At 32.1% G+C, this 21,289-nt stretch overlaps 3 protein-coding genes and 1 non-coding gene across 4 annotated transcripts; 2 read left to right on the top strand and 2 right to left on the bottom strand.

Moving 5' to 3' along the window:
• Window positions 1-4,339: 4,339 nt before the first annotated feature.
• Window positions 4,340-6,213, top strand: LOC114735571 (F-box protein At5g07610-like). Its single transcript, XM_028923269.1, has 2 exons — window positions 4,340-4,417; window positions 4,829-6,213. Exon 2 carries the CDS (start codon window positions 4,832-4,834, stop codon window positions 6,026-6,028), a length of 1,197 nt encoding a protein of 398 aa, XP_028779102.1. The 5' UTR covers window positions 4,340-4,417; window positions 4,829-4,831; the 3' UTR covers window positions 6,029-6,213.
• Window positions 6,214-11,045: 4,832 nt separating this feature from the next.
• On the bottom strand, window positions 11,046-11,623 carry LOC114735563 (protein BOLA1, chloroplastic-like). The gene has a single exon (XM_028923265.1). It carries the CDS (start codon window positions 11,436-11,438, stop codon window positions 11,127-11,129), a length of 312 nt encoding a protein of 103 aa, XP_028779098.1. The 5' UTR covers window positions 11,439-11,623; the 3' UTR covers window positions 11,046-11,126.
• A 52-nt stretch (window positions 11,624-11,675) lies between these two features.
• On the bottom strand, window positions 11,676-11,748 carry TRNAF-GAA (transfer RNA phenylalanine (anticodon GAA)). Its single transcript has one exon. It is a non-coding gene; the product is annotated as a tRNA-Phe (tRNA).
• A 2,832-nt stretch (window positions 11,749-14,580) lies between these two features.
• Window positions 14,581-15,807, top strand: LOC114735514 (F-box protein At5g07610-like). The gene has a single exon (XM_028923217.1). The coding sequence runs from the start codon at window positions 14,581-14,583 to the stop codon at window positions 15,805-15,807; it is 1,227 nt and encodes a 408-aa protein (XP_028779050.1).
• Window positions 15,808-21,289: the final 5,482 nt, after the last annotated feature.

Here is a 21,289-nt window from a genome sequence, read left to right as displayed (position 1 = left end):
TGTGTATTTATTATTATCTGGCATTTATTTTTACATTTTTATTTTTATTGAAGACTTATCTCAAACTTTTTATTTTTTTTATTAGAATCAAGCTCCTTATATTCATTTTGTCATATTTTCTAATTATACATGTTTTATTTTTAAAATATCTCAATTAGTTCAATAATCAATTTAATACTTTGCAAAAGGTTGCATACTAAATCGAACCTGGAATTAAGACTTATGTACTACTTAAATTTTTAATTTATTATTCAAACTTTTATATTTTTAATTTAAAACCTTTTAAATATGATTTTCAATGGTTATTCTTCCAGTATACTTCATTTATCGTATTTATAATGTATTTTTAACATTTTTATTAAAATTAAAAAAAATATTAAACCTTGTTAATTTTATCTTAAAATATAATAACTTTTTAATTTTACATATAATTTTAAAAAATCAACAGTTTATAAATAATAAATTAAGAATAAAATTATATATTCACATAAAAATGTAATAAGTTAACTTATATTAAAAAATAGTCTTCTCGCTTTTATAAATAGAATTAAAGAAATAATTATATAAAATATTAGACTCCCTTGACTATAGGATTTGCATTGGGTGCTCTCATCAATTTTAAATTGATGAGCACCCAATACTCATCAGATCTGAATTGTCCAGATCTAATCTGGACAATCCAAATTTAATTTTAATTTTATTTTTTAAAAAATAATTATTTTAATAAGCATACGATAAAAAATAAAAATAATTTTTTAACTATTATTTTTTAAAATATAATTTTTTATTTTTAAATAATTATTTAAAAATATTAAATCTAAACCATTCAAATTAGATATGGACAACTCAGATTGTTTATTAGGGTGTTCATCACCTTATGAGCATTGAATGCGGACGCCTTGACTATACGGGGAGAAAAAGGACCGTATTAGCCAGAAGCTATTTCTTTCAAACAGGGGAGCTAAGGTATTGAGCATGTCATCCCTACTTTGAGCCTTGTCTTGTCCTTGCATTAAACTGATGTGATCCGCGAACAAATTTATGAAAGAGTTTAGGGTTAGGGTAGGTTTAAGATCGTGAATATTTTTTTAAGCATGACTGATATTTTAAAATATTTTATAGTATTTTTAAAATTAAAATAATAGACATATTTGAAAGAAAATATTTCTAGGTAGTAAAAGAGCTATAAAGTACTTTCAAGTGTTATATATTTAGAAAATACTTTTTGTTGGTGTTTGTTGAATTAACATTTGCAAACCTAATTTTTATTTCAAAAGACTTTAACCCTATATTTGGTGTAAAGAAATCGGAGGAGATGGAGAAAATTTTTTAATAGACTCATATTAAAAGAATTTATTTAAATGGTATATAAAAAATTAATTTCAGAATGTTTAAATCTAAAAAACTCCGAGGCAGAAAAAATAAAAAGCTACTTCAACTCTAATGTGATTTATGGACAAAAAGTCATTGTTCCAAGAGGGTGTTTGGTAACCCTTAAAAGTACTTCTCAGAAATAATTTTCTGTAAAACGAGACAAACTCCTTTATATATTTACTTTATAAATTATAAAAGTACTTTTGAAATCATGATTTGATTTCCATCCAAACATCCCCTAAGTCATCCCAAACATTAGAATTTTTGGCTTCAACTTGTTTTTAGAAGTCCAAAAATCAATTTTTACTTTTGAGCTTCTCACCTGCATTCTAAAACAAGAACAACGGATGTGTTTGGATAACGGTAGCAGAAGTTGTTTTTTTTTTTTTTCAATCTGACTTTTACAGAAGTGAGATTGAGTAAAAGTTAGATAGGGTAATGTGATTTATATTTGGATTGGGTTTTGAAAAAAAGTCAGTTTAAAAAACTGAAACTTGTTTGAATGATAAATGTAAAAGTAAATTTGATGTAAAATGATTGAAAATGACATAAACTTTATTAAACAATATATATTATTTTATATAGTTATAATGTGATAATTGTCAGAGAAAAATTAAAATTAATTATAAATATAAAAATAGTTTTTTTTAAAGAATAAATAATTTTATTTTAAAAAAATGATTTTATTATTCAAAAGATAATTTTTTTAATACTAAAAACTAATGGGTGGATTAAAAAAAAAAAACTCACATAATGTATTCTCTCTCCTCCCTCACTCATGGGCCCCACGAAGTGTGTAGTGGAGAAGCTGCAGGCAGGAAGACGGAAAAGCTGAAAGCAGAGAAGTTGAAGGCAGCAGCTTATGAAAAAAAATCCATTTCCCATATAAGTCTATTTATTTTCATTGTAAATCTAAACATCTATTTTAAACAAGAAGTTACTTTTTCAGCTTTACTAGTGGAGAAGTCAGTTTGAAGACCTTCACCGTGATCCCAAACACACTCAACGTGGGTGTAGCATGGGCATTTTTAGTTTTTAGATATAAATCGCAATATAAAATTAATAAATATTTTTGGAGTTGGGTTCTGATGATGCCAAGCAAAGCTTTGCAAAAATTTTGTACTTTTTTTGAATGAGATTATCACGTTTAACAAAAACAAAAAAAAATTAAAAGATTACTATTCTAGTCGCAAGAGCTGCACCTCTCAAAACACTAATTTTGGACTGGATGGAAGATCAAAGGAAAAGAGAGACACATGGTTTATTAAAATTTTGCCTCCCCTTTGTCAAACGGTCCAAATTTATCTTCAATTTTTTCGGACCAAAATAGTCCCTCGTCGTTCAAATTCAAAAACTTGCCGCCAAGTACCCAAAAACAAAAAAAAAAACTTGCCGCCAAACACAGCCGAAGGATCTTGCGGAAAGGCCGAAGGAGATCATGGGGAAGAATGATGGCGGAAGACGCGCGAGAAATTTACCCCAAAAAATAATAATAATAAATATTTTTATTTGAGATTAAAAAGTTTCAACTTATAATCGATAATTTTCATTTTGTGTCTTTGACAGTCTTTCATATCCTTTGTTTTTTGTTTTGATGTTAAATTTTAATAAGATTATATTTTAATGTTTTTGGCAAATATTACATCTTCCCGAAAATTTTTGAAGCAAAAATAATTTAAGAAGAAAACACGATCATGCCTCTGTGTGAAATCATTTATGGCATAAGGTTTGAAGTGAAAATTGCGTCTCAGGAGGTCAAAAAAATTATATAATGTTCTTATTAATACCCAAAAAATTATTCTTTTTCAACAAGAAGAAGCAATAACAATAAAACCACCAGGCAGGTTGCTTTCTTTGTCAAAACTGCAAGACGAAGGAAGGACTCTAGTCTGTCCTTGCAAGGGAAAGTCCCGGTAGCCATGTCCCGAGCTTTCTTGGTCAATGCATTTGAAAGTGAAATAGATACAATTTAATATGTTAATGATAAAGGATATTTCTAATTTTATTATAAGTTAATATTAGGAAAATATTTCAGCAAATTTTTTTACATTTATTATGTTAATTTTTTTTATTAAACATAATAAAAAATATTTTTCAATTACATATAGTCATGTATCTAATTTTTTTATGAGTTTATTAAATAATAATATTTTTAAAAATAGGCCAGCGTCTCTGTGGTACACTAGCATGATAGTCGTCTATTGGTGGCCTTTATCAGAGTTCAATCCCCGCCTGCCTTGCCTACTTTGAAAAAAATATTTTTAAAAACAGGACAAATAATTGACATAATAAATATAATTAAAAAACTTGGTTTCGATACTGTCCTTAATATTAAAAAAATCATTTTTTTGAGTTAATACAAACTTTGATATTTTAAGTTTGTTCTTATTTTAGTTTTGGTTTCTTGAATTTTTTTTATTTAAAACATTAGTTCTTATAATCTAATAAATACTTGTACTATTTTACTTCTTGAAAGACCAAAATTTATAATTTAAAATTTGAAGAATTAAAATTAAAATAAAAATAAATTTAAGGAACCAAGATTATATTAATCTTAATCATTCTCCCTATTTTACATTCTCTTTCAAAATTATGTATAAATGTATAAATATTTTTTTATAAATTTTAATTAAATTATATTATTTTACTTATGATTAAATTGAATCTGACTAAACAAGTGCTGTGAGATTTTTTTAAATATAAGGTTGTGAGTTTAAATCTCTCTAAGACGCAATAAATGCGAGAAAAAAATCAGTCATCTAACTCTAATTACTTTACTCAACCACTGTCTTAACCGGTTCAGTGACTCGCTAGAATCTTCTAAAAGTTGCAAGAGTCGGTTAAAATCCCTTCCCACCTCTCCCTCTTCGTTCCCGCTCGGTAAGTCTTCAGCGATTCTGACGGTAACGTTCTGGTGACTTTTTGGATTTCCATTTCTCCACTCCGTATTTTTATTTATATACGCCCATTTTGTGCTTATCAGTGAAAGGAAGCTGTTGGGTTAGCAAGAAACAGTGGGTAAACAAAGAAGTGTGAAGTGAAGGTACGCTTTCGGCAATCATTTTCTTTAATCTGTGTGGTTTCTGAAACCAATTCGATTTGATGAAGGCAAATCAGTCTTGGTTTGTCTGGCAGAAAAAGAGAAAGAAGATAGTTTGGGTATTTAAGGTTTTAGACCCAGCTATAGCTGGTCTAATCTCACTTCTAATTTTTTCTTCAGCGTTTTATGATGTTTTTGAACTCTGTGTTCTAAACCGCCTTTTAAATGGTTGGTTTTCCCTCCCATTTTCTCCCGTTTAAACACGTTTCACTTGACTTCTAGCAATCTTTCCTTTCAAATCCATGGGCCTGTTTGGTTGGCGAGAAAGAGTAGGCAAACATGGGAATATTGTGTTGAAGCAACTGAATATTGAACTACTTAATCTGTTATAATTTTTTTCTGCCGCTATTTTAGGAAATGGAGCTTCAAGACTCACTGACCACGAACAAGCTCTTAAATGTTCTATCTCATCTTCCAGCGAAGACTTTGCTTGGTTTCAAGTGTGTTTCTAAGGAATACTGTCAATCTATTTCTACTGATCGCCTGTTCATTAAAGCTCAGATAGAGAAGACGGAGTTGGCCCTATCAGGTTTCATTTTTCAGGAGAAGATGTGGACTGATGAAGATCTGAAAGGCCAAAGTTATATAAACATTCACATTTTCGATCATCGTCATGATAATCACAACAGAAGACCAAAATCTGTAGTTCACCGCAATGTCTTTAGTTTCCTTCCTGAAGATGTTGTTGTGTTGTCTTCATGCAACGGTCTTATATGTTGTCGTAGTTGTGGCTTCATGACTTGTCCTACGAAAACAACTTTTTACATTTGCAACCCAACGAACAAACAATGGATTCCTCTGGATTGTCCTGATTTTGACAGGTTTGGAAGTTTTGCGTTGGCTTTTGACCCTTACAAAGACCACGTAGACATCTCTACCAAATTCAAATTGGTAAGAGTCAAGCAAGATGCAGTTGAGAGTGATGAAGATGAGATACAGTTCCATACATACTTTGAAATATATTCGTCAGAAACAAAATCATGGAAAAGATCAAAAGCAAACTGCCTTTATAATCACGAGGTAACGGAGAATGTCCCAGGAATTTACATTGAGGGTGTCTTATATTGGCAGGCTGATATTGGTGACTTCCTTACTTTTGATGATGTTCTCACTTTCGATGTTGATAAGGAGTCCTCTTTAGTAATTTCACCACCAACTTCATTCCCAGAATTCAAAGTCACATGTATTGGAGAATGGAAGGGGATTCTTCACTATGTCATGATAACAAAACAAGGTCTTCATGTGTGGTTTCTTGAAGACTATGATGAAGCTAAATGGGGACAGAAGGCTTGGAAGTCCTTGGAAGAGGTTGGGTGTGGAAATTCCGAGTTTAGTGACAATTTGAAGAAACTCGTTTTGCAAGGTGTAAGCTGGTGGATAGGGCTTTTATGCTTCAAAGATGGGGTGCTAATGATAATGCTGCAAGATGAAGTCTACTTTTACTACATTGAAAAAAACATTGTGTTGAAAGCTTGCAGTCATGTAGATGTGAGTTCTAAGCAGTTGCCTTGTTTAGTGTTTCCTTATTCCATGAGTTTGGTGTCTTTAAAATAATCGTGGGTGGTTTTCTTCCTTTCTCTTTTGCTAAGTGGTGTAGCAAATATAGAGTTATATAACATGTTAGAGTTCTAAGGGTATGAAAAGTGTCTCCCTTCACCTATAGTTTTGGCCTATTATAGACTATTATGGACTATTTTGGTTGAAACGCCTCTCAATATTTGTCATGATTATACAGAAGTGAAACAATAGCGTTATAATATTTTCATTTTGTGATATTAGTATTGAAAAAGTGATTCATAGACGAAAATGTGACTGCATCTATTTTTAACTTTCAATCTTTATGTGAGTAGCTAATTAAAAATGGTAAAAGGAGAATGTCGGTGGGATTAACTTGCATTAAAAGGAAAAAAAAAATGCTGAGGTTGAGGATGTGAGGGAAAATATCTCACGTTATATAAAATGTAGTTATTGATAATAAATAAATAAGTATAAAAATGACACATGGATTCAATCTTTGGAAGCCATTAAATAACTTAATTTAGTTAATTTATTTCACTAAAGTAAGACTAAAATAAAAAATATGAAGAAAAGTTTATTAATAAAAAATATTTAGGTCAAGTTTTTTATACTTATTATAGCTTATTTTTTATGTATATTTATAATTAAATAATAATATTTTAAAAATAGAACACATGATTATTTATGATTGAAAATTTTAATATATATAAACATAAAAAACTTTATGTAAGTATTGTTTTATATATATAAACATAAAAAAACTTGATGTAAGTATTGTTTTATAGTACCACGTTAGCATTCCTTCCTTTTTATTAATTCAAACTCATGATGAGAGCAAATTTATTTATTTTCTTAAATAATAATAAATAAAAAATAGCTATTAACATATAAATGTGAGCATATGAATTATATAAAAAATATTTAGTGAGGCTTATCTTAAATTTTTTGTGTTTGGTATTGTGTTTGTTTTACTCAATAAATAAAATTTTAACTAAACTAATGTAAGAATAATTTATTGATCAAAATGTAGTTTTGGTTGAGGATCAACGGATTATTATGTGATCTATGGTTTCTTTTTTTTTTTTTTTTTTGGGAACAGAAAGATTTAATCAATTTTCTTGGATTTAATTGGAAATTTTTTAAATTATTTAATCTAATATGTACTAAAATTAATGTGAAATTGATATTTATGTACTAATTAAATTTAAATTTCCTATTTAAAATTTTTTATTTATAATTTAAATTTTCTAAAAATATGATTTTCAATTATCACTTTTTTATCTAATATTTTCTCCTTTTATTTTAGTACTATTTTAGCATTGCAATGATGATATGATCAAATAGCACATTTCAAGAGTTGAGGTGAAACAAAGCTAACAAGGTTTAGGAATTTTTTCTTGGTATCAATGAAACATGTTAGAAGTAAGTTATAAATAGAAGAAATTTACATTAGATATGTCTGATATTGGCAGGTTAATATTGGTGACATTCTCACTTTTGATGATATCCTTATTTTGAATGTTGAGAACGAGTTTTTTTTTTACTGATCTCATCACTAATTTTATCATCAGTTGTCAAAGTCACATCTAGTAAAAAATAGAAAAACATTTTTTATTATATCATGATAATAAATCAGGGTCTTTATGTAGGGCGTCTTAAATGATTTTAAAGAAGTTAAATAAGAGCAAACAGTTCAAAAATCTTTGGAGGAGATTGGGTGTGAAAATTCCAAGTTCAATAATAACTTAAAAATACTCATCTTGTGAGGTGTAAGTTGGTGGGTAGGGATTTTAAGCTTCAAGGATGAGGTGTTATTTTGATGATGCATCACTCTCACAGCATTAAGAAAAAAATTGCAGTTGAAACTTGCAATTATGAAGACATGAGTTCCAAGTAGTAACCTAAATTAGAAGAATCATAAGTATTAATATCCCAACTATATTATTGACTAGTTCTTGAACAAAATGTGATATATTGTTATGGTATCAGAGCCTTCTTCGGCCACATGCTGTTAGAGATGTAATTATTTGATCATCTTAGTGATATCGAGCAACGTCTTGGCCATATCATGATTGTCATTAGACGTCTACTATTATAGCAAAATATAATGGATATCAATAGCTTAAGACTTCCAATTTCATTAAATTAAGCTTGCCTCAACAATCTTGTGAGTTATGATCAAGATTGCTGGTAATAATTGTACCAATAGTTCTTCTACCACTCTATATTGTTAATATCATGTTTCTCAATTCGGCGCATCACATTAATATACTTTCAATAAAGACAATCAGATTGAGTTTTCTCTTAGTGGTACAACAGGATGATTTGGGAGGAATAATCTTGTGAAATGAAATCTCAGTAATCAAAAGAAAGACCAAGTAAAAATATGTTTGTGTATGTGTGAGATTAACCTACATTAGGAAAAAAAAGCCAATACTATTAAGGTCAAGTGTTTAAAGAAAAAAAAATATCTCATGTTATATAAAACTTAATTGTAGACATAAAATAAACAAATAAATAAATATGAAAATGACAAGTGAATTTAATATTTAAGAGAAACCCTCTAAAAGTAACAACTTACTTAACTAATTTATTTCAAGTTAAATATAAGATAAAATTGTTGTGTATCTGTATAATAAGATGGTATAATACACCGGAAAAAAAAGTTGGTATGGCATTCTTTCTTTTTCTTAATCCAAATTGACAATGACTGCAAATTTATTTATTTTTTCAAATAATAATGAATAAAAAATATTATCATATAAATTCAAGCAAATTTATTTATTTTTTCAAATAATAATAAATAAAACAATATTATCATATAAATTCAAAATTATATAAAAAAATATCCAATAAGGTATATCTTAAATTAATAGGGAGAAAAAGCTTGAATGAAATTAATTAATAAGAAATTCAAAATTCAATTAATAATCATTCTTACAAAATTTTCAGTTGGTCTTAAACAAAATTGTGTGTTTAGTATTGATTTGTTTTAATCATTTTAATTTTAACTAATTCCAACAAGGATCTAGGAAATAATTTCCTCCCACAGCCCTCAACAATACAAGTTCAAGGATTTTCACAAAACGCGCAGCAGAAAGAGGAGGACAAGTTCGAGCCGTTATTTCATTTTGTGATACAAAGGCAAGCATCAAGCTTAAAAGGTTAAATAAGAGGGTAGTAAAAACCACACAACACAGGAAGGACAAAACCGTGTTCCCTTCGTGCGCCTTCTTAACAAGGCCATCAGCACACTTCGACGTGATCCGTGGAAGAATGCCTCGGTAGAGTAGACCATATTTCAATTTGATGACCTATTTGAAGTAGCCCAAAGTAATTTAATTGGTGTAGTGGCTTCAGCTGGGTGTGCCGACAATGTAGAGACTGAATTTGAGCTTCTTTTTCATGGGCAATCTTCTTTTCTATGTCCATATTGCCAAGAAACAGAACATATGAGCCCTGAGCCTTCGTACTCCACGTTGAAAAGATCTGACACACGAATAACTCAAGGCACAAACTACTTTTGCAAGTCAATTTCGATGCAAATACGTCCAAACCTCCTCGTTCAACCTTGGTTATGCTATCCTCCATATTAGCTATGGTGTCCATATCTACTTTAATGGTATTGCCCATCATATTTCCAAGTCTCCAGATGATCCTCTTCGTGTAGCAGTGAAGGGGTATGTATGGTATTCGCACCCAAGTGGCAATCCTACAATAAGGATGATGAAAAGGATCAAAAGAAGGGGATCATCGCTTCACAAGAACGCTATGCTAAGAAACTACCCAAAGGCCTTCAAATAAAACACGTTTCTACTTGCTTCCCCAGTTCTCATCATCACTGAACTCGACGTCACTAAAATTACTCTTTTAGCTTATGTAGGTGAAATTTCATGGTTTACATTGAACTCCTCAGGGGGAACAAGTGAGTATATGTCCATAAGCTTGAATTCTGTTTGCTTCATGTAAGAGTTCCAACCATTATTTCAGACTAAACAAGTCAACATCAGCCAATTTCAAACCCAATTCTATGCTTTCTCACGCGACCCTCTCAAGTTCTCACTTCTCAGCTCCCAATTTCGTTGTCATTATTCATTTTTCATTCTTTCTTGCTAACCAAACAACAGACCCTTGCTAATTTGCAAAGGAGGAAAGGGAAAGCGATTATTTCTCTCATATGAAAGAAAAACTTTGCCTATACGAGGTTTAAGCAGATGAAGGAGGGAAATGAAAGAAATAGTTCACCGTTCAGCCACATTTGTACAATGTTCCTGTACTTTTTACTCTCCCTTGCGATTTCAAACAGACCCTTGTATATTTGAAAACCATGCAAACTCCGAGGAATGATTACATGAACTCATACGAAAAGCATTTGAAGGGAAGACAAAGAAATGGAAAAGCAAAATCATGGAAGCCGGATTAAAATGCTGTCTAGAAAACAAAGGTCGTCCAGAAACACTGACAGACACGCAAGTCTGGAATACAATACGAAAATACATTAGCACAAATTAGAAAGTAAATTGTGAAATGCGAGAATTCCCTCTTCTTAAGAAAAGTTCTTCCTTCCCTCGATTCTTACAGAAAACACTCGAAAGAGTACCTAAACTGGGCACATGATAGACAGTTTGGGACAGCTGAGTTAAGTTTTAAGAGTTGAGTAAAGAAAAATGCAGTGCTGAGTTAAGTTTGATCGCTCATTTACGGCATAATCCAGAAGAAAGTGGAGTCAACTTAGGCATAGTAACTTATTTCAATCAAAAACTAATAAGTGCGTGATTGATTCAAAGCAAATTGAAATCAGACAACACAACAAAAAAAGCTAATGCAAACATCCAAAATGGAAAAAAGAAATGCTGCTTCTTGTTCAAAAGACTTCAATTTTCCTTCTACTTTGGACCATCCTTCCCAAAATGTTATAACGATAGATTAAATCAAACATAGGAGACAGTGAAGACTCAGGTCTAAAACTATCATAACAATAAGAATATCGAAAACTAGATCGTTTGTTCATCAGGTGATTGTTGACGGCTCGAAGCACATGGGCATAAATCTGCCCTATCCTAATCAAATAGATAACCAGAAAACAGAATCAAAAGATTCCAATTTTCAACCCTCACAGTTTAAAGCAAAAACTTCATTTGGCAGGGGTTTCCTGAGGCGTTTTGGCCACAATAGAGAGGGCGTGCAATCCAGATTGAAGCTCATCCGCGAGCAAGTCGTAGACCATACGGTGCCGTTTCACGAGACTCTGGCCGTCGAATTTGGGGGAGACGATCTTCAGGTTGAAATGGGTCTCCTGCCCGGAGGTTCCTTTCATGGCAGCATGACCCGCATGCTGGTACGACACGTCTTCTACCTCCAAAACTGTGGCTTCCAGTGCTGACTGTAACTTCGTCTTTATCCTATTGGCCCTTGATAGCATCATGTTTGCTCCTCTAGAAGCCATCGCCCTTATGGAGACGTCGGAAGCAGAAGAGAGTTAAAAGATCAAGAGGTATTCCGTACAAATTTTTCAAGATAGAAGCCGAAAATCGAACGGAGATTGGAGAATCAGGGTTTGAGGGAGGGCGATTCGGATTTGTGAAAATTAAGCGAAAATCGAACGGTTTGGACGTTCGGGAATGAAAGCTAGGAAAGGGGAATTTGGAAAAGAATTTCATCATTGGAAGATTAAAAAGGAAGATGCGGTGAGCGTGGATCGAACACGCGACCTTCAGATCTTCAGTCTGACGCTCTCCCAACTGAGCTATCCCCGCGAGTTGACGTGGCACTATCTAATTGATTACTAATTAATAAAACAAATAGTTAATTTTAGGGCCAATTATCTATTTTTTAATTTAAATGTGTAGAAAATGCTGGAACATTCTATTTCTCTTTGAAAAATTAAAATTGCATTTAGTTTTATCTTTTGTAATACTTTCATACTCCACGAACTGATTTTTAATAAATATTTCTGTCTTTAATTTTAATTGTTCGTGTTCCATTTTTTTTAAAAAAAATATGTTTCAATTTAAAACTGTAGGCTCTCTCTCCTCTGTTGATGACCTTGCTTATTAACACTCAAGATTTACTTTATCTTAAACCCAAGTCAGAACATTAAGAGAATTCTTAACGTGCAATTAATGGCCCTTCGTCAAGTACTGTCTTACGTCTTAACCTGATTCTGTATACAGCATTAGGCTAATTAAGCATACTCATATTAAGGCACTGCATAACCGAAATTTGATCCGTTGGCGCCCTGACTATTTACTTGAAGACGTTAAGGGGGAAAAAAAAAAGAACAAGAGAAATCATTTTAATCTTCATGTTTTTTACACTTCTCAAATATCAGGAAAAGCATGACAGGTTTTTGTTACAAAGAAATTATTTATCATCAACTTTTTCCCCCCTACAATCTCATCAGCACCTAAACAGTAACTGAAGATAAAGTTTTGGGGTTAAAATAATTTATTGTTTTTAACATAGATTTAATCATTAAACTTTTAATCAGAGATCCAATCATTATTTTCAATAGTTTAATAAAATAATAAATTTAATTTAAAATCTTAACCTTTTTTTGGCCGAAATTTATGAAAATAGCTAAGCGTTTGGATATCTAAGTATTTCGAAAAGACAAAAGTATGATCAAAGCACCTTAACTCATTAATGATTGACATTTAAAAACCCAAAACGAAGATGATTAGCAACAATAATAAATCTAGATGAATAAATAAAACAATCTAATCAAGACATCTTAAATTCTTAACTACTACTCTGTTTCTTATTATAAGATCCTTTTAACTAAATTACATAGTTTAAGAAAGCAGTTAAAATTAGTTAAAATTAATTAATATGTAACAAATATAATTTTTTTTGTCAAATATACCCCTATATATAAATGGGTAAATGTAAAAAAGTAATAATGAGATAAATTAAAAAAGAAAATATATTAAGTGCATTAAACTAAAAATAAAATAGATAATAATACATTAAATATTCAGACAAATTTAAAAGAAATATTATAAAAAGAGAGAAAGTGCTGTCGACACAGACAACACACACATAATCATAAAATGGAAAAGAAAAAAAAGAATTAAAATTCTGACTTTTTTTTTTGGCTCACACCATTTTGCTGCAGGCCACTCATGCACCGGACGTCGATTCAGATTCTACAGTCCACGTTTATATTCCGTACTCCCATCCCACTAATGCCCTGCCATTCGAATTGCGGTGCCAGTGTTGTGGCGAGCCGAAGTTAACAAACTAACGACGCATTTTGGATTTCTCGTTCTCTGCTTTGAACGCTCTTCGGATGAGCTGAGCTTTAATTATTCATTGTTGAGTTCATGGTGTTTATATGCAAAAATGAGTGTGGTTGGTTAGCAGGAAAAAAGTGAGTAAAAGGGAATTAATGCAAGTGAAGTTGTGCTTTGTGGCGTTTTCTTCTTTTGATTTTTATACTTCTGACCGGAATCTCAGGAAGGTAAGGTAGTCGAGATTTAGCTCGAGAGGAAGATAGAGAAGAGGAAGAAGACAGTGTAGGAACTCAAGGATGGAACAACAGCAAAAACAGCAGGTTCAGTGTCTTTCTCTAAGCTTTTTACCTTTTTCATCAATATTTTCTGATTAGCACGAGCTTTAAATGGTGACCCCTGGTTTCTGGACATCTTCTTCATATTTCTCTGCGCTTTGGTTTTCCAACTTCGGGCGAGCTTTTGATGACCCCTGCTTTCCGAAATCTTTCATATCGCTCTGTGCTTTTGGTTTCCGTTTCTTCGCCTGCTCTTCAAATTTTTTTGCGTGAGCTCTTGCGATTCCTCCTTTAAGTTCTGATGTTCTTCAAATCGATGAGGTCCTGTCCGGTTTATGTGAAGAATTACTGGTATTAGAGCAGCTAAGTAGTGAGCTATTTCTTTTATTTCCTTTCTCATTTGGCCGACGCGGAAGGTTATAAGAGAAAGAGGATTGCTTGCCTTTTTCTAATTTACTAAATCTCAAGTCGATATCTGTTTGGTTTGCTAGAAAGAGTGAAAAAAGAATCATCGTAGCGAAACTGGGAGCTGAGAGCTCGAGAGGGTCGGGTGTGAAAGCATAAGGGTAATGTCTCATTATTTTGATTCTTTGTTTCCATGCATAGGGTCTGTAAAATGGAGGAATTGGGTAGTTATGAAGCTGTGTTTTTGGGTTTGTGTGATCTTCGATTAGCTGTTCTTAAGACTATTGAAAAGAAAAACTAAATAGAAGTAAAATCAAAAGTGAATAACATAGGTAAGAACAAAGCAGTAGTTTTGCCTGGAGAGGTAAATTCTCTTCAACTGGTTGAAATAATGACTAGAAGTTCTGCTTATTGAGGATTGTGGAAGGAAAATATTTCGTAGATACTTGTTGGAATTAGGAAATGTTTGCTCAAGTTGGAAATTCATCTGCAACACCTGTATTAGACAGGAAAAAACTGTTTCCGGAAATTGAATTTAAGCAAATTTATTGATGCAACTCAGTGGTGAAATAAAGTTGCAATTCTTTCAAAAACTAGCACCGACTTGATTCGGCACATAGTCTAAAACGGATTTGAATTGAGCCTGCTTCAATTTTCTTTGGTGTTGTAGGATATGAAGAATTTTCATGGGTCGTTGGACATTGACAGCCTCTTTAATGTTCTATCTCGTGTTCCAGTGAAGATCTTGCTTGGTTTTAGGTGTGTTTCTGAGGAATGGTACAACATTATCTCTAACAATCGTTCCTTCATCAAAGTTCATCTGGAAGAGACAGAGCCAACATTGTCAGGCTTCATTTTTCAAGAAAAGTTCAGGTGCAGCAACGAAGACATAAAAACTATCAGTTATATGAACATTAACTCCCTTGATCGACATCATAATGAGCAGAGCACAAGGTCAAAATCCATAATTCACCACAAAATGTTCAGTTTCCTCCCTGAAGATGTTGTTGTCTTGTCTTCATGCAATGGTCTACTTTGCTGTCGCAGTTGCTGTTTCTTATCTTCTTCTACGAAGACAACTCTTTATGTTTGCAACCCCACAAACAAAGAATGGATTACCTTGGATTGTCCTGACTATAACAAACATGAAAGCATAGTGTTGACTTTTGACCCATACAAAGACCCCATAGACGTCTCCACCAACTTCCACGTGGTAAGGGTGAAGCAGTTTGAGATTGAGACCGAGAATGAGGATGAAGAAGATGAGGACAAGGTTGAATTATCGCAATACTTCACATTTGAATTATACTCATCAACAACAAAGTTATGGAAGAAATCAAATGAGATATGCCATTACGACCACGGTTCAATCAAGAAACAAGGAATTTACATTGGGAATGTCTTGTATTGGCTCACTGATGCAGATCATATCCTCACTTTTAATCTTGACAAGGAATTATCTTTGGTAATTTCAACACCAATCCCATCAGGAGAGTTCAAGGCCATACCTGAAGCTTGTATTGGAGAGTGGAAAGGGATCCTTTGCTATGTCATGATAACAGAGAATGGTCTTCACGTGTGGTATCTTGAAGATTACTATGAGGCTAAATGGGAACTCAAGTTTTGGAAATCATTGGAAGATATTGAAAGGGAAAATCCCAAGTTCTTCTGCAATTTGAAGAACCATGTTTTGCGAAGAGCAGGTTTGCACCAAAATCCATGGATGGATCCTTTAAGCTTCAAAGACGGGGTATTGTTGATGAAGGTGTTTGTTCATGTCTACTTTTATGACATTGAGAAGAATTTGATGGCAGAAGCTTGCAAATTTCAAGACCTGAGCACTAATTCCTTACCTTGTCCCATTGTGCTCCCCTATTCCATGAGTTTGGTGCCTTTATAAACTAATCAAGGAAATGTTTCTCTTCACTCTTTCAACTTTCGTTGTCGTTCCTTAATCTAAAATTCTAGCAAGCAATGATATTATTGTGTGGTTACAATACTAGAAATTAGTTTGTCCTTGTTAGCAAAGGACTTCGAATGGGATCTTACCCAAGGGATCGGTATGGTAGCGAATTTACTATTGCAACACATCAAAATAGTTATAATTATTTCATTTATATTTTCTTAACATACAAAATATTTACTTATAGTTTTATTCGTTATTTTTTCAATATTCTTTTTTTAAAAAGTTTTTCACACAAACATTCATATTAAAATACTACCTCCGATTATTAATATTAGTAGTTTGCAGTATAATTAGATCTCATATTAATAATTAGAGGTAATAGTTGGTTAGTATATGTTAAAAACTAACTATTTTAAAATATATTACTTTGATCAGTTGCAATCAATTCAATAACAACTAGGTCATGGTTTGATAATTAAATGTTGTCGATGAATATGAGTAATACTTTAACCGGTTCAATCGTTTGTGATTTTTTGCTTTGTCCACTTTTTTTCTTTTTTACCTTGTGTACTATGTCAAAATTTGAACTCATTGAGTACAATGATTTTGAACGTAAGAAATCTTGTAAGAAATTTTCATGGTCCGAAATATAACTCATCTTGCGAAAAGCCAATAGCTTTAGTATCTTATTTTTCATAAATGTCCTTATTAATTGTATTATAAAGAGACTATGTTAAACAAATTAAAAGAGAGACTATGAAAAAAAAACATTAAAAGTAATTAAGATATACTAGTACATTGATTTTCATTGGAGTAATCTTGAAAAGTTGTAATAATTTTTTATCATTTTAACCATAAAAACTACTTTTAACTACGTTTACTAGTATTGTGAAATAGTTTGAAGTGTCTTGTAATAAAAATACCAGAGCAATATATCTTGTCTTTGCTAAAAAAGAAAACACACACACAGATATATAAATATATATATATTTTTCCTATGCATTTCATCTGTCATGTACCTTGATATATTCCTAATCATTAATTATGTCTTCAAAAGGTCATTCAAAAAAAAAATGTCTTCAAAAGGCTTGAATTGGCTCACGCCTCTTCTGTGCTGTGCTGTTCCGCTTGCGGTTATGTTTTCACGTCTACCATTCTGAACGTAGCACCGTGGCCAGCCAAATCAGGTAATAAACTAACAATGCATTTTGGATTGGATTCCCTGTTCTTTATTTTTCTTTCACCCTGTGAAATGTGAATGTTCATGAGCTGCATGGGTGATTTTTTATGGTGTTAGTTCCCTTGCATGTTATTGTGGAACCCCTAAACCCTCAAACCCGGGTAGCCTAGCATCATTTTTGAAAGTGATAGTGGTAATCATTACAAAAAACTTTGTAATTCCATTTGAGGTGATGACATGATCTTCTATATTTTCCCTTCAAGTTTTTATTTTAGCATAAAACATGTTTATCGCCTTCCTCTTTACATTTTAAATTTGATTTATGATTATGATCCTTCTTCGTTTTACATTGGCCAATTATAATGTGTATCCTTTTCCACATTCTTAGTAATCTTCTTACCATAGAGTTGAAGACTCCCACTTATATCTATGATCTGGGCGGTAGCATTTATTTTATTTAAAAACCACCACTTGCAGCTTTAGTACGTAGTGTAAAATGAATTTGAACTAAATCCTCTACTATTTTTTCTGCTATTTTAGGAAATGGAGAAGCTTAATGGCTTTCTGGACAGGAAGAACCTTTTAAACATTCTATCACGTATTTCGACAAGGACCTTGCTTGGCTTTAAGTGTGTTGCTAAGAAATGGCCCAGCTTTATCTCCTACGATCGTTCCTTCATAAAAGCTCTGTTGGAGAAGACAGAGCCAACCCTGTCAGGCTTCATTTTTCAACAGTCCTTCATATGGATCACCGAAAACGTCAGAAGCGTCCATTATATAAACATCCCTCTTCTTGATCACAACAATGATGATCCCAACACACGATCAAAATCCGTAGTTCATAGTGACATGTTCAATTTCCTTCCTGAAGATGTTATAGTGCTGTCTTCATGCAATGGTCTGATCTGTTGTCTGAACTACAGTAAGATGTCTTCTTCTTCAACAAAAACAACTCTTTATATCTGCAACCCCACAAACAAACAACGGATTTCTTTGGATTGTCCTGATTATGACAAAACTGACAGCATAGTGTTGTCTTTTGACCCATACAAACGCCCCATGGATGTCTCTACCAAGTTCAACTTGGTAAAAGTCAAGCCGCTTGAGATTGAGGATGATTGGGAAGGAAATGAAGAAGAACCATTACATTACTTCACATTTGAAATATACTCATCAGAAACTAAATCATGGAAAAAGTCAAATGAGATTTGTCGCTGTGATGACAGTTTAATCCAAGGAACTTACGCTGGGGGTATCATATACTGGTTAACTGATTCTGATCAACTTCTGACTTTGGATCTTGAGAATGAGCTATCTTTGTTGATTTCAACGCCAATTCCAGCCCCGAAATTGAGAGTTACACCCGCAGCTTGTATTGGAGAATGGAAGGGAGTGCTTCACTATGTGATGATAACCGAGCAAGGTATTCATGTGTGGCATCTTAAAGATGACCATGAGACTAAATGGGAATCAAAGTTCTGGAAATCATTGGAAGAGATCGAAGGGGAGAATTCCAAGTTCTTCTGCAATTTGAGGCATTCGGTTTTGCAAAGAGCAGGTATACTTCAAAGGCCATGGATGGATCCTTTAAGTTTCAAGGATGGAGTTTTGTTGATGAAGGTGGGTGATAATGTTTACTTTTATAACTAACTTTGAGAAGAACATCATGGTTGAATCCTGCAATCTTCGTGACCTGACTAATTCCTTACCTCGTCCAAGGCCTAGTGTGTTTCCTTATTCCATGAGTTTAGTACCTTTAGAATAATCATAGGAGTGGTCCTTTTTTTTTCTCTCTATTATATTTCACGAAATCAGATGGAACAAACATGTCAAATATGTTCACAATGATGTAACAGTTATCTGTTAGTAACAGACACTTGAGCATCTAAATTCTTGAACTAGGTTTTTCTTGGGTGTGTCGGGGCCGCAGGGCCTCGTTTTTCTATGGTAGACTATTTTGTTTAGGCAGGCCTCAAAGAAGATTGCATATTTGGTGGGGTCAATGGGAGTGGGAATATGAAAAAAAAAATTTTTTGGTTGCCCACTTAGTTCACTAGATCTTTTGCTCCGATTACATTTGGATCCGACCCGCGTCGTGTACCTGGTTGTGGTGAGTGAATCTCCTAACGGGGATTTCTGCATAAGCTGAGGCTCGAACTCGAGACCTCGCTTAAGTGGTACCAAGCCGCTTACTACTTGAACCAACTCCCGTTGGTGAATATGAAAACTTTTGTTAGAATCCATTTTTGTCAATGTTGCATTTTACACAATGCTTCTTCCCCCCTATTTCTTACATCATGATTATTGGCACCAGCATCTGAACCCTAAACATAATCGTCTAATCATTAGTGTCTTACCTTGGATACCAACTTTGATAATCTTCTTGCTTTGCCTTTTATGAGCAACCTATGCTTTCTGAATATGTTACTAGATTAAAATGGTTTTTTCAATGTTATGTAAATATATTTCTTGTCCAGATTGATAATCATAAATTCTTATACTTTCACTGATAATATTTTTTCTTCCCATATATTTTGAGCTGTTATATTTTTTGAATTATCTTTTTTATGATACTGCTATGTGGATAGTGTTTTCTGTCATATCCTTATTCAATATTACATGAATACTGAGCATATAGGGAATTATGCTCTTATGGATATTTTAATTGTAAAAATTTTGATATTGATATATTTAAAAAATTGCTTTATTTTCACCTTGAAATAAATGTATTTCAAAATTTTGGAGATAAAGACAAAAATATTTGTAGCGGCTAATTTGAATACTTCGGAATATTTTTTAAATAATATTATTTCTGATCTTAGTTATAAAACTTCGTTTGATTAAAAAATTTCTTAATAATCAAATACATAAAAACTGTGAAAATAAAAAAATTAGTTGACGGCCCAGATTAAAGCTGTTGCCGTGTGGGGCCTACCCTGGATGAACACTTCATGTTGCAAATACCTTGCTTGAAAATACGTCTTTTATCTATGATATTTTTCTTAAGGGTAACGTTATGACAAACAAATATCCTCTCAAGTCTTTTTATTAATAATAATAATAATTCCGGTCCAAAAAAAAAAAACAATAGTAGCAGTAGTTACGGGTATTTCCCTCTGCAAGTTGCAAAGTATCATTCGCCGATGACTTGAAGCACGAACTTGTCCCGCATCGGAGCTGTCAACGAATTGTAATATGCTAGAAGGTTCTGGATCCAAATAATTTCATCTCATGAAAAATCATATTTATTTTAAGGAAAATCACTTCCAGGCCCACACAACAATAACAAAAGGGATCTTAACTTAATATTATGATGTTTTTTAAACTCTTCCTATTATTTGTACATATTAAGTATAAATAATTAAAGACAAAAACCTAGTCCAAAATTTAATATTACCTCCGATCCTAATTATAAGACTTTGTTTATAATCTACCAATAGGATCTTATAATTAAGTTCAGAACTAGTATATCAAATATAAAGAAGCGAACTTTTTTCTTTACTTAATATTCTTAATCTTCATGTATGAAACAATAATGACTAACTAACTTTGATTAAAAGTTGTTAATTGATTTGCAAAAATTAAGTTGAATTTTTAAGATGGACAGATTACAAAATTACAGAGTTGAAGAGCAGAGACAAATCCCAAGATATTTATTAAAAGCAGAGTAAATAATCTACATTTGCCCCTAATAATCAGCCCAGTGTCAAATAATAAAAGGGAGTTAATATTTCTAGATGGATATGTGACTTTTGCAGAGGCTAGAGTCAACTACAATTATTTATGGCTAATGTGGATTGATAATGATTGATGGGAGAGTTCAAAATATTAACCACGAAAAAAAAGTAAGTAAAAAATTGAAAAAAAAATATTTGAGTAGTTTTTTTAGAATACTTCTTTGATCTTATTTATATGGTGGAGGAAGAAGATATTTTTAGTCCTATTTATAAGGATATTAAGAGAAATTTTTTATATAGATGTACAACTTTACCCTTCATTTATTATTGTGTTGACTTTATTTATATGAGGTATAATGTATATTAAATAGGGATAAAGTTAAAAATTTATTAGATTTTAAATGAGAGTTAATGAAACTTAAAATTTTTTTAATCTATGTGAAACATATTGAAAATGACTTATAAATAAAATTAGAAGAATATTAATTACTATATTAGGACACCAAATTTTCGAAAAAAGAATCAAGATTTTGGTTGAAAATTGAAATCAACATTTTTTTTTTTAGTTGACAACACAGATCCATGCCCACCAGCCATCAATCCATCATCACCAATAACT

Source organism: Neltuma alba, unplaced genomic scaffold (genome assembly GCF_004799145.2).
Source record: "Neltuma alba isolate B1F8T4 unplaced genomic scaffold, ASM479914v2 tig00002692_pilon, whole genome shotgun sequence".
Classification (NCBI taxonomy): Eukaryota; Viridiplantae; Streptophyta; class Magnoliopsida; order Fabales; family Fabaceae; genus Neltuma; species Neltuma alba.
This window is presented reverse-complemented; position numbering and strand designations above follow the sequence as displayed.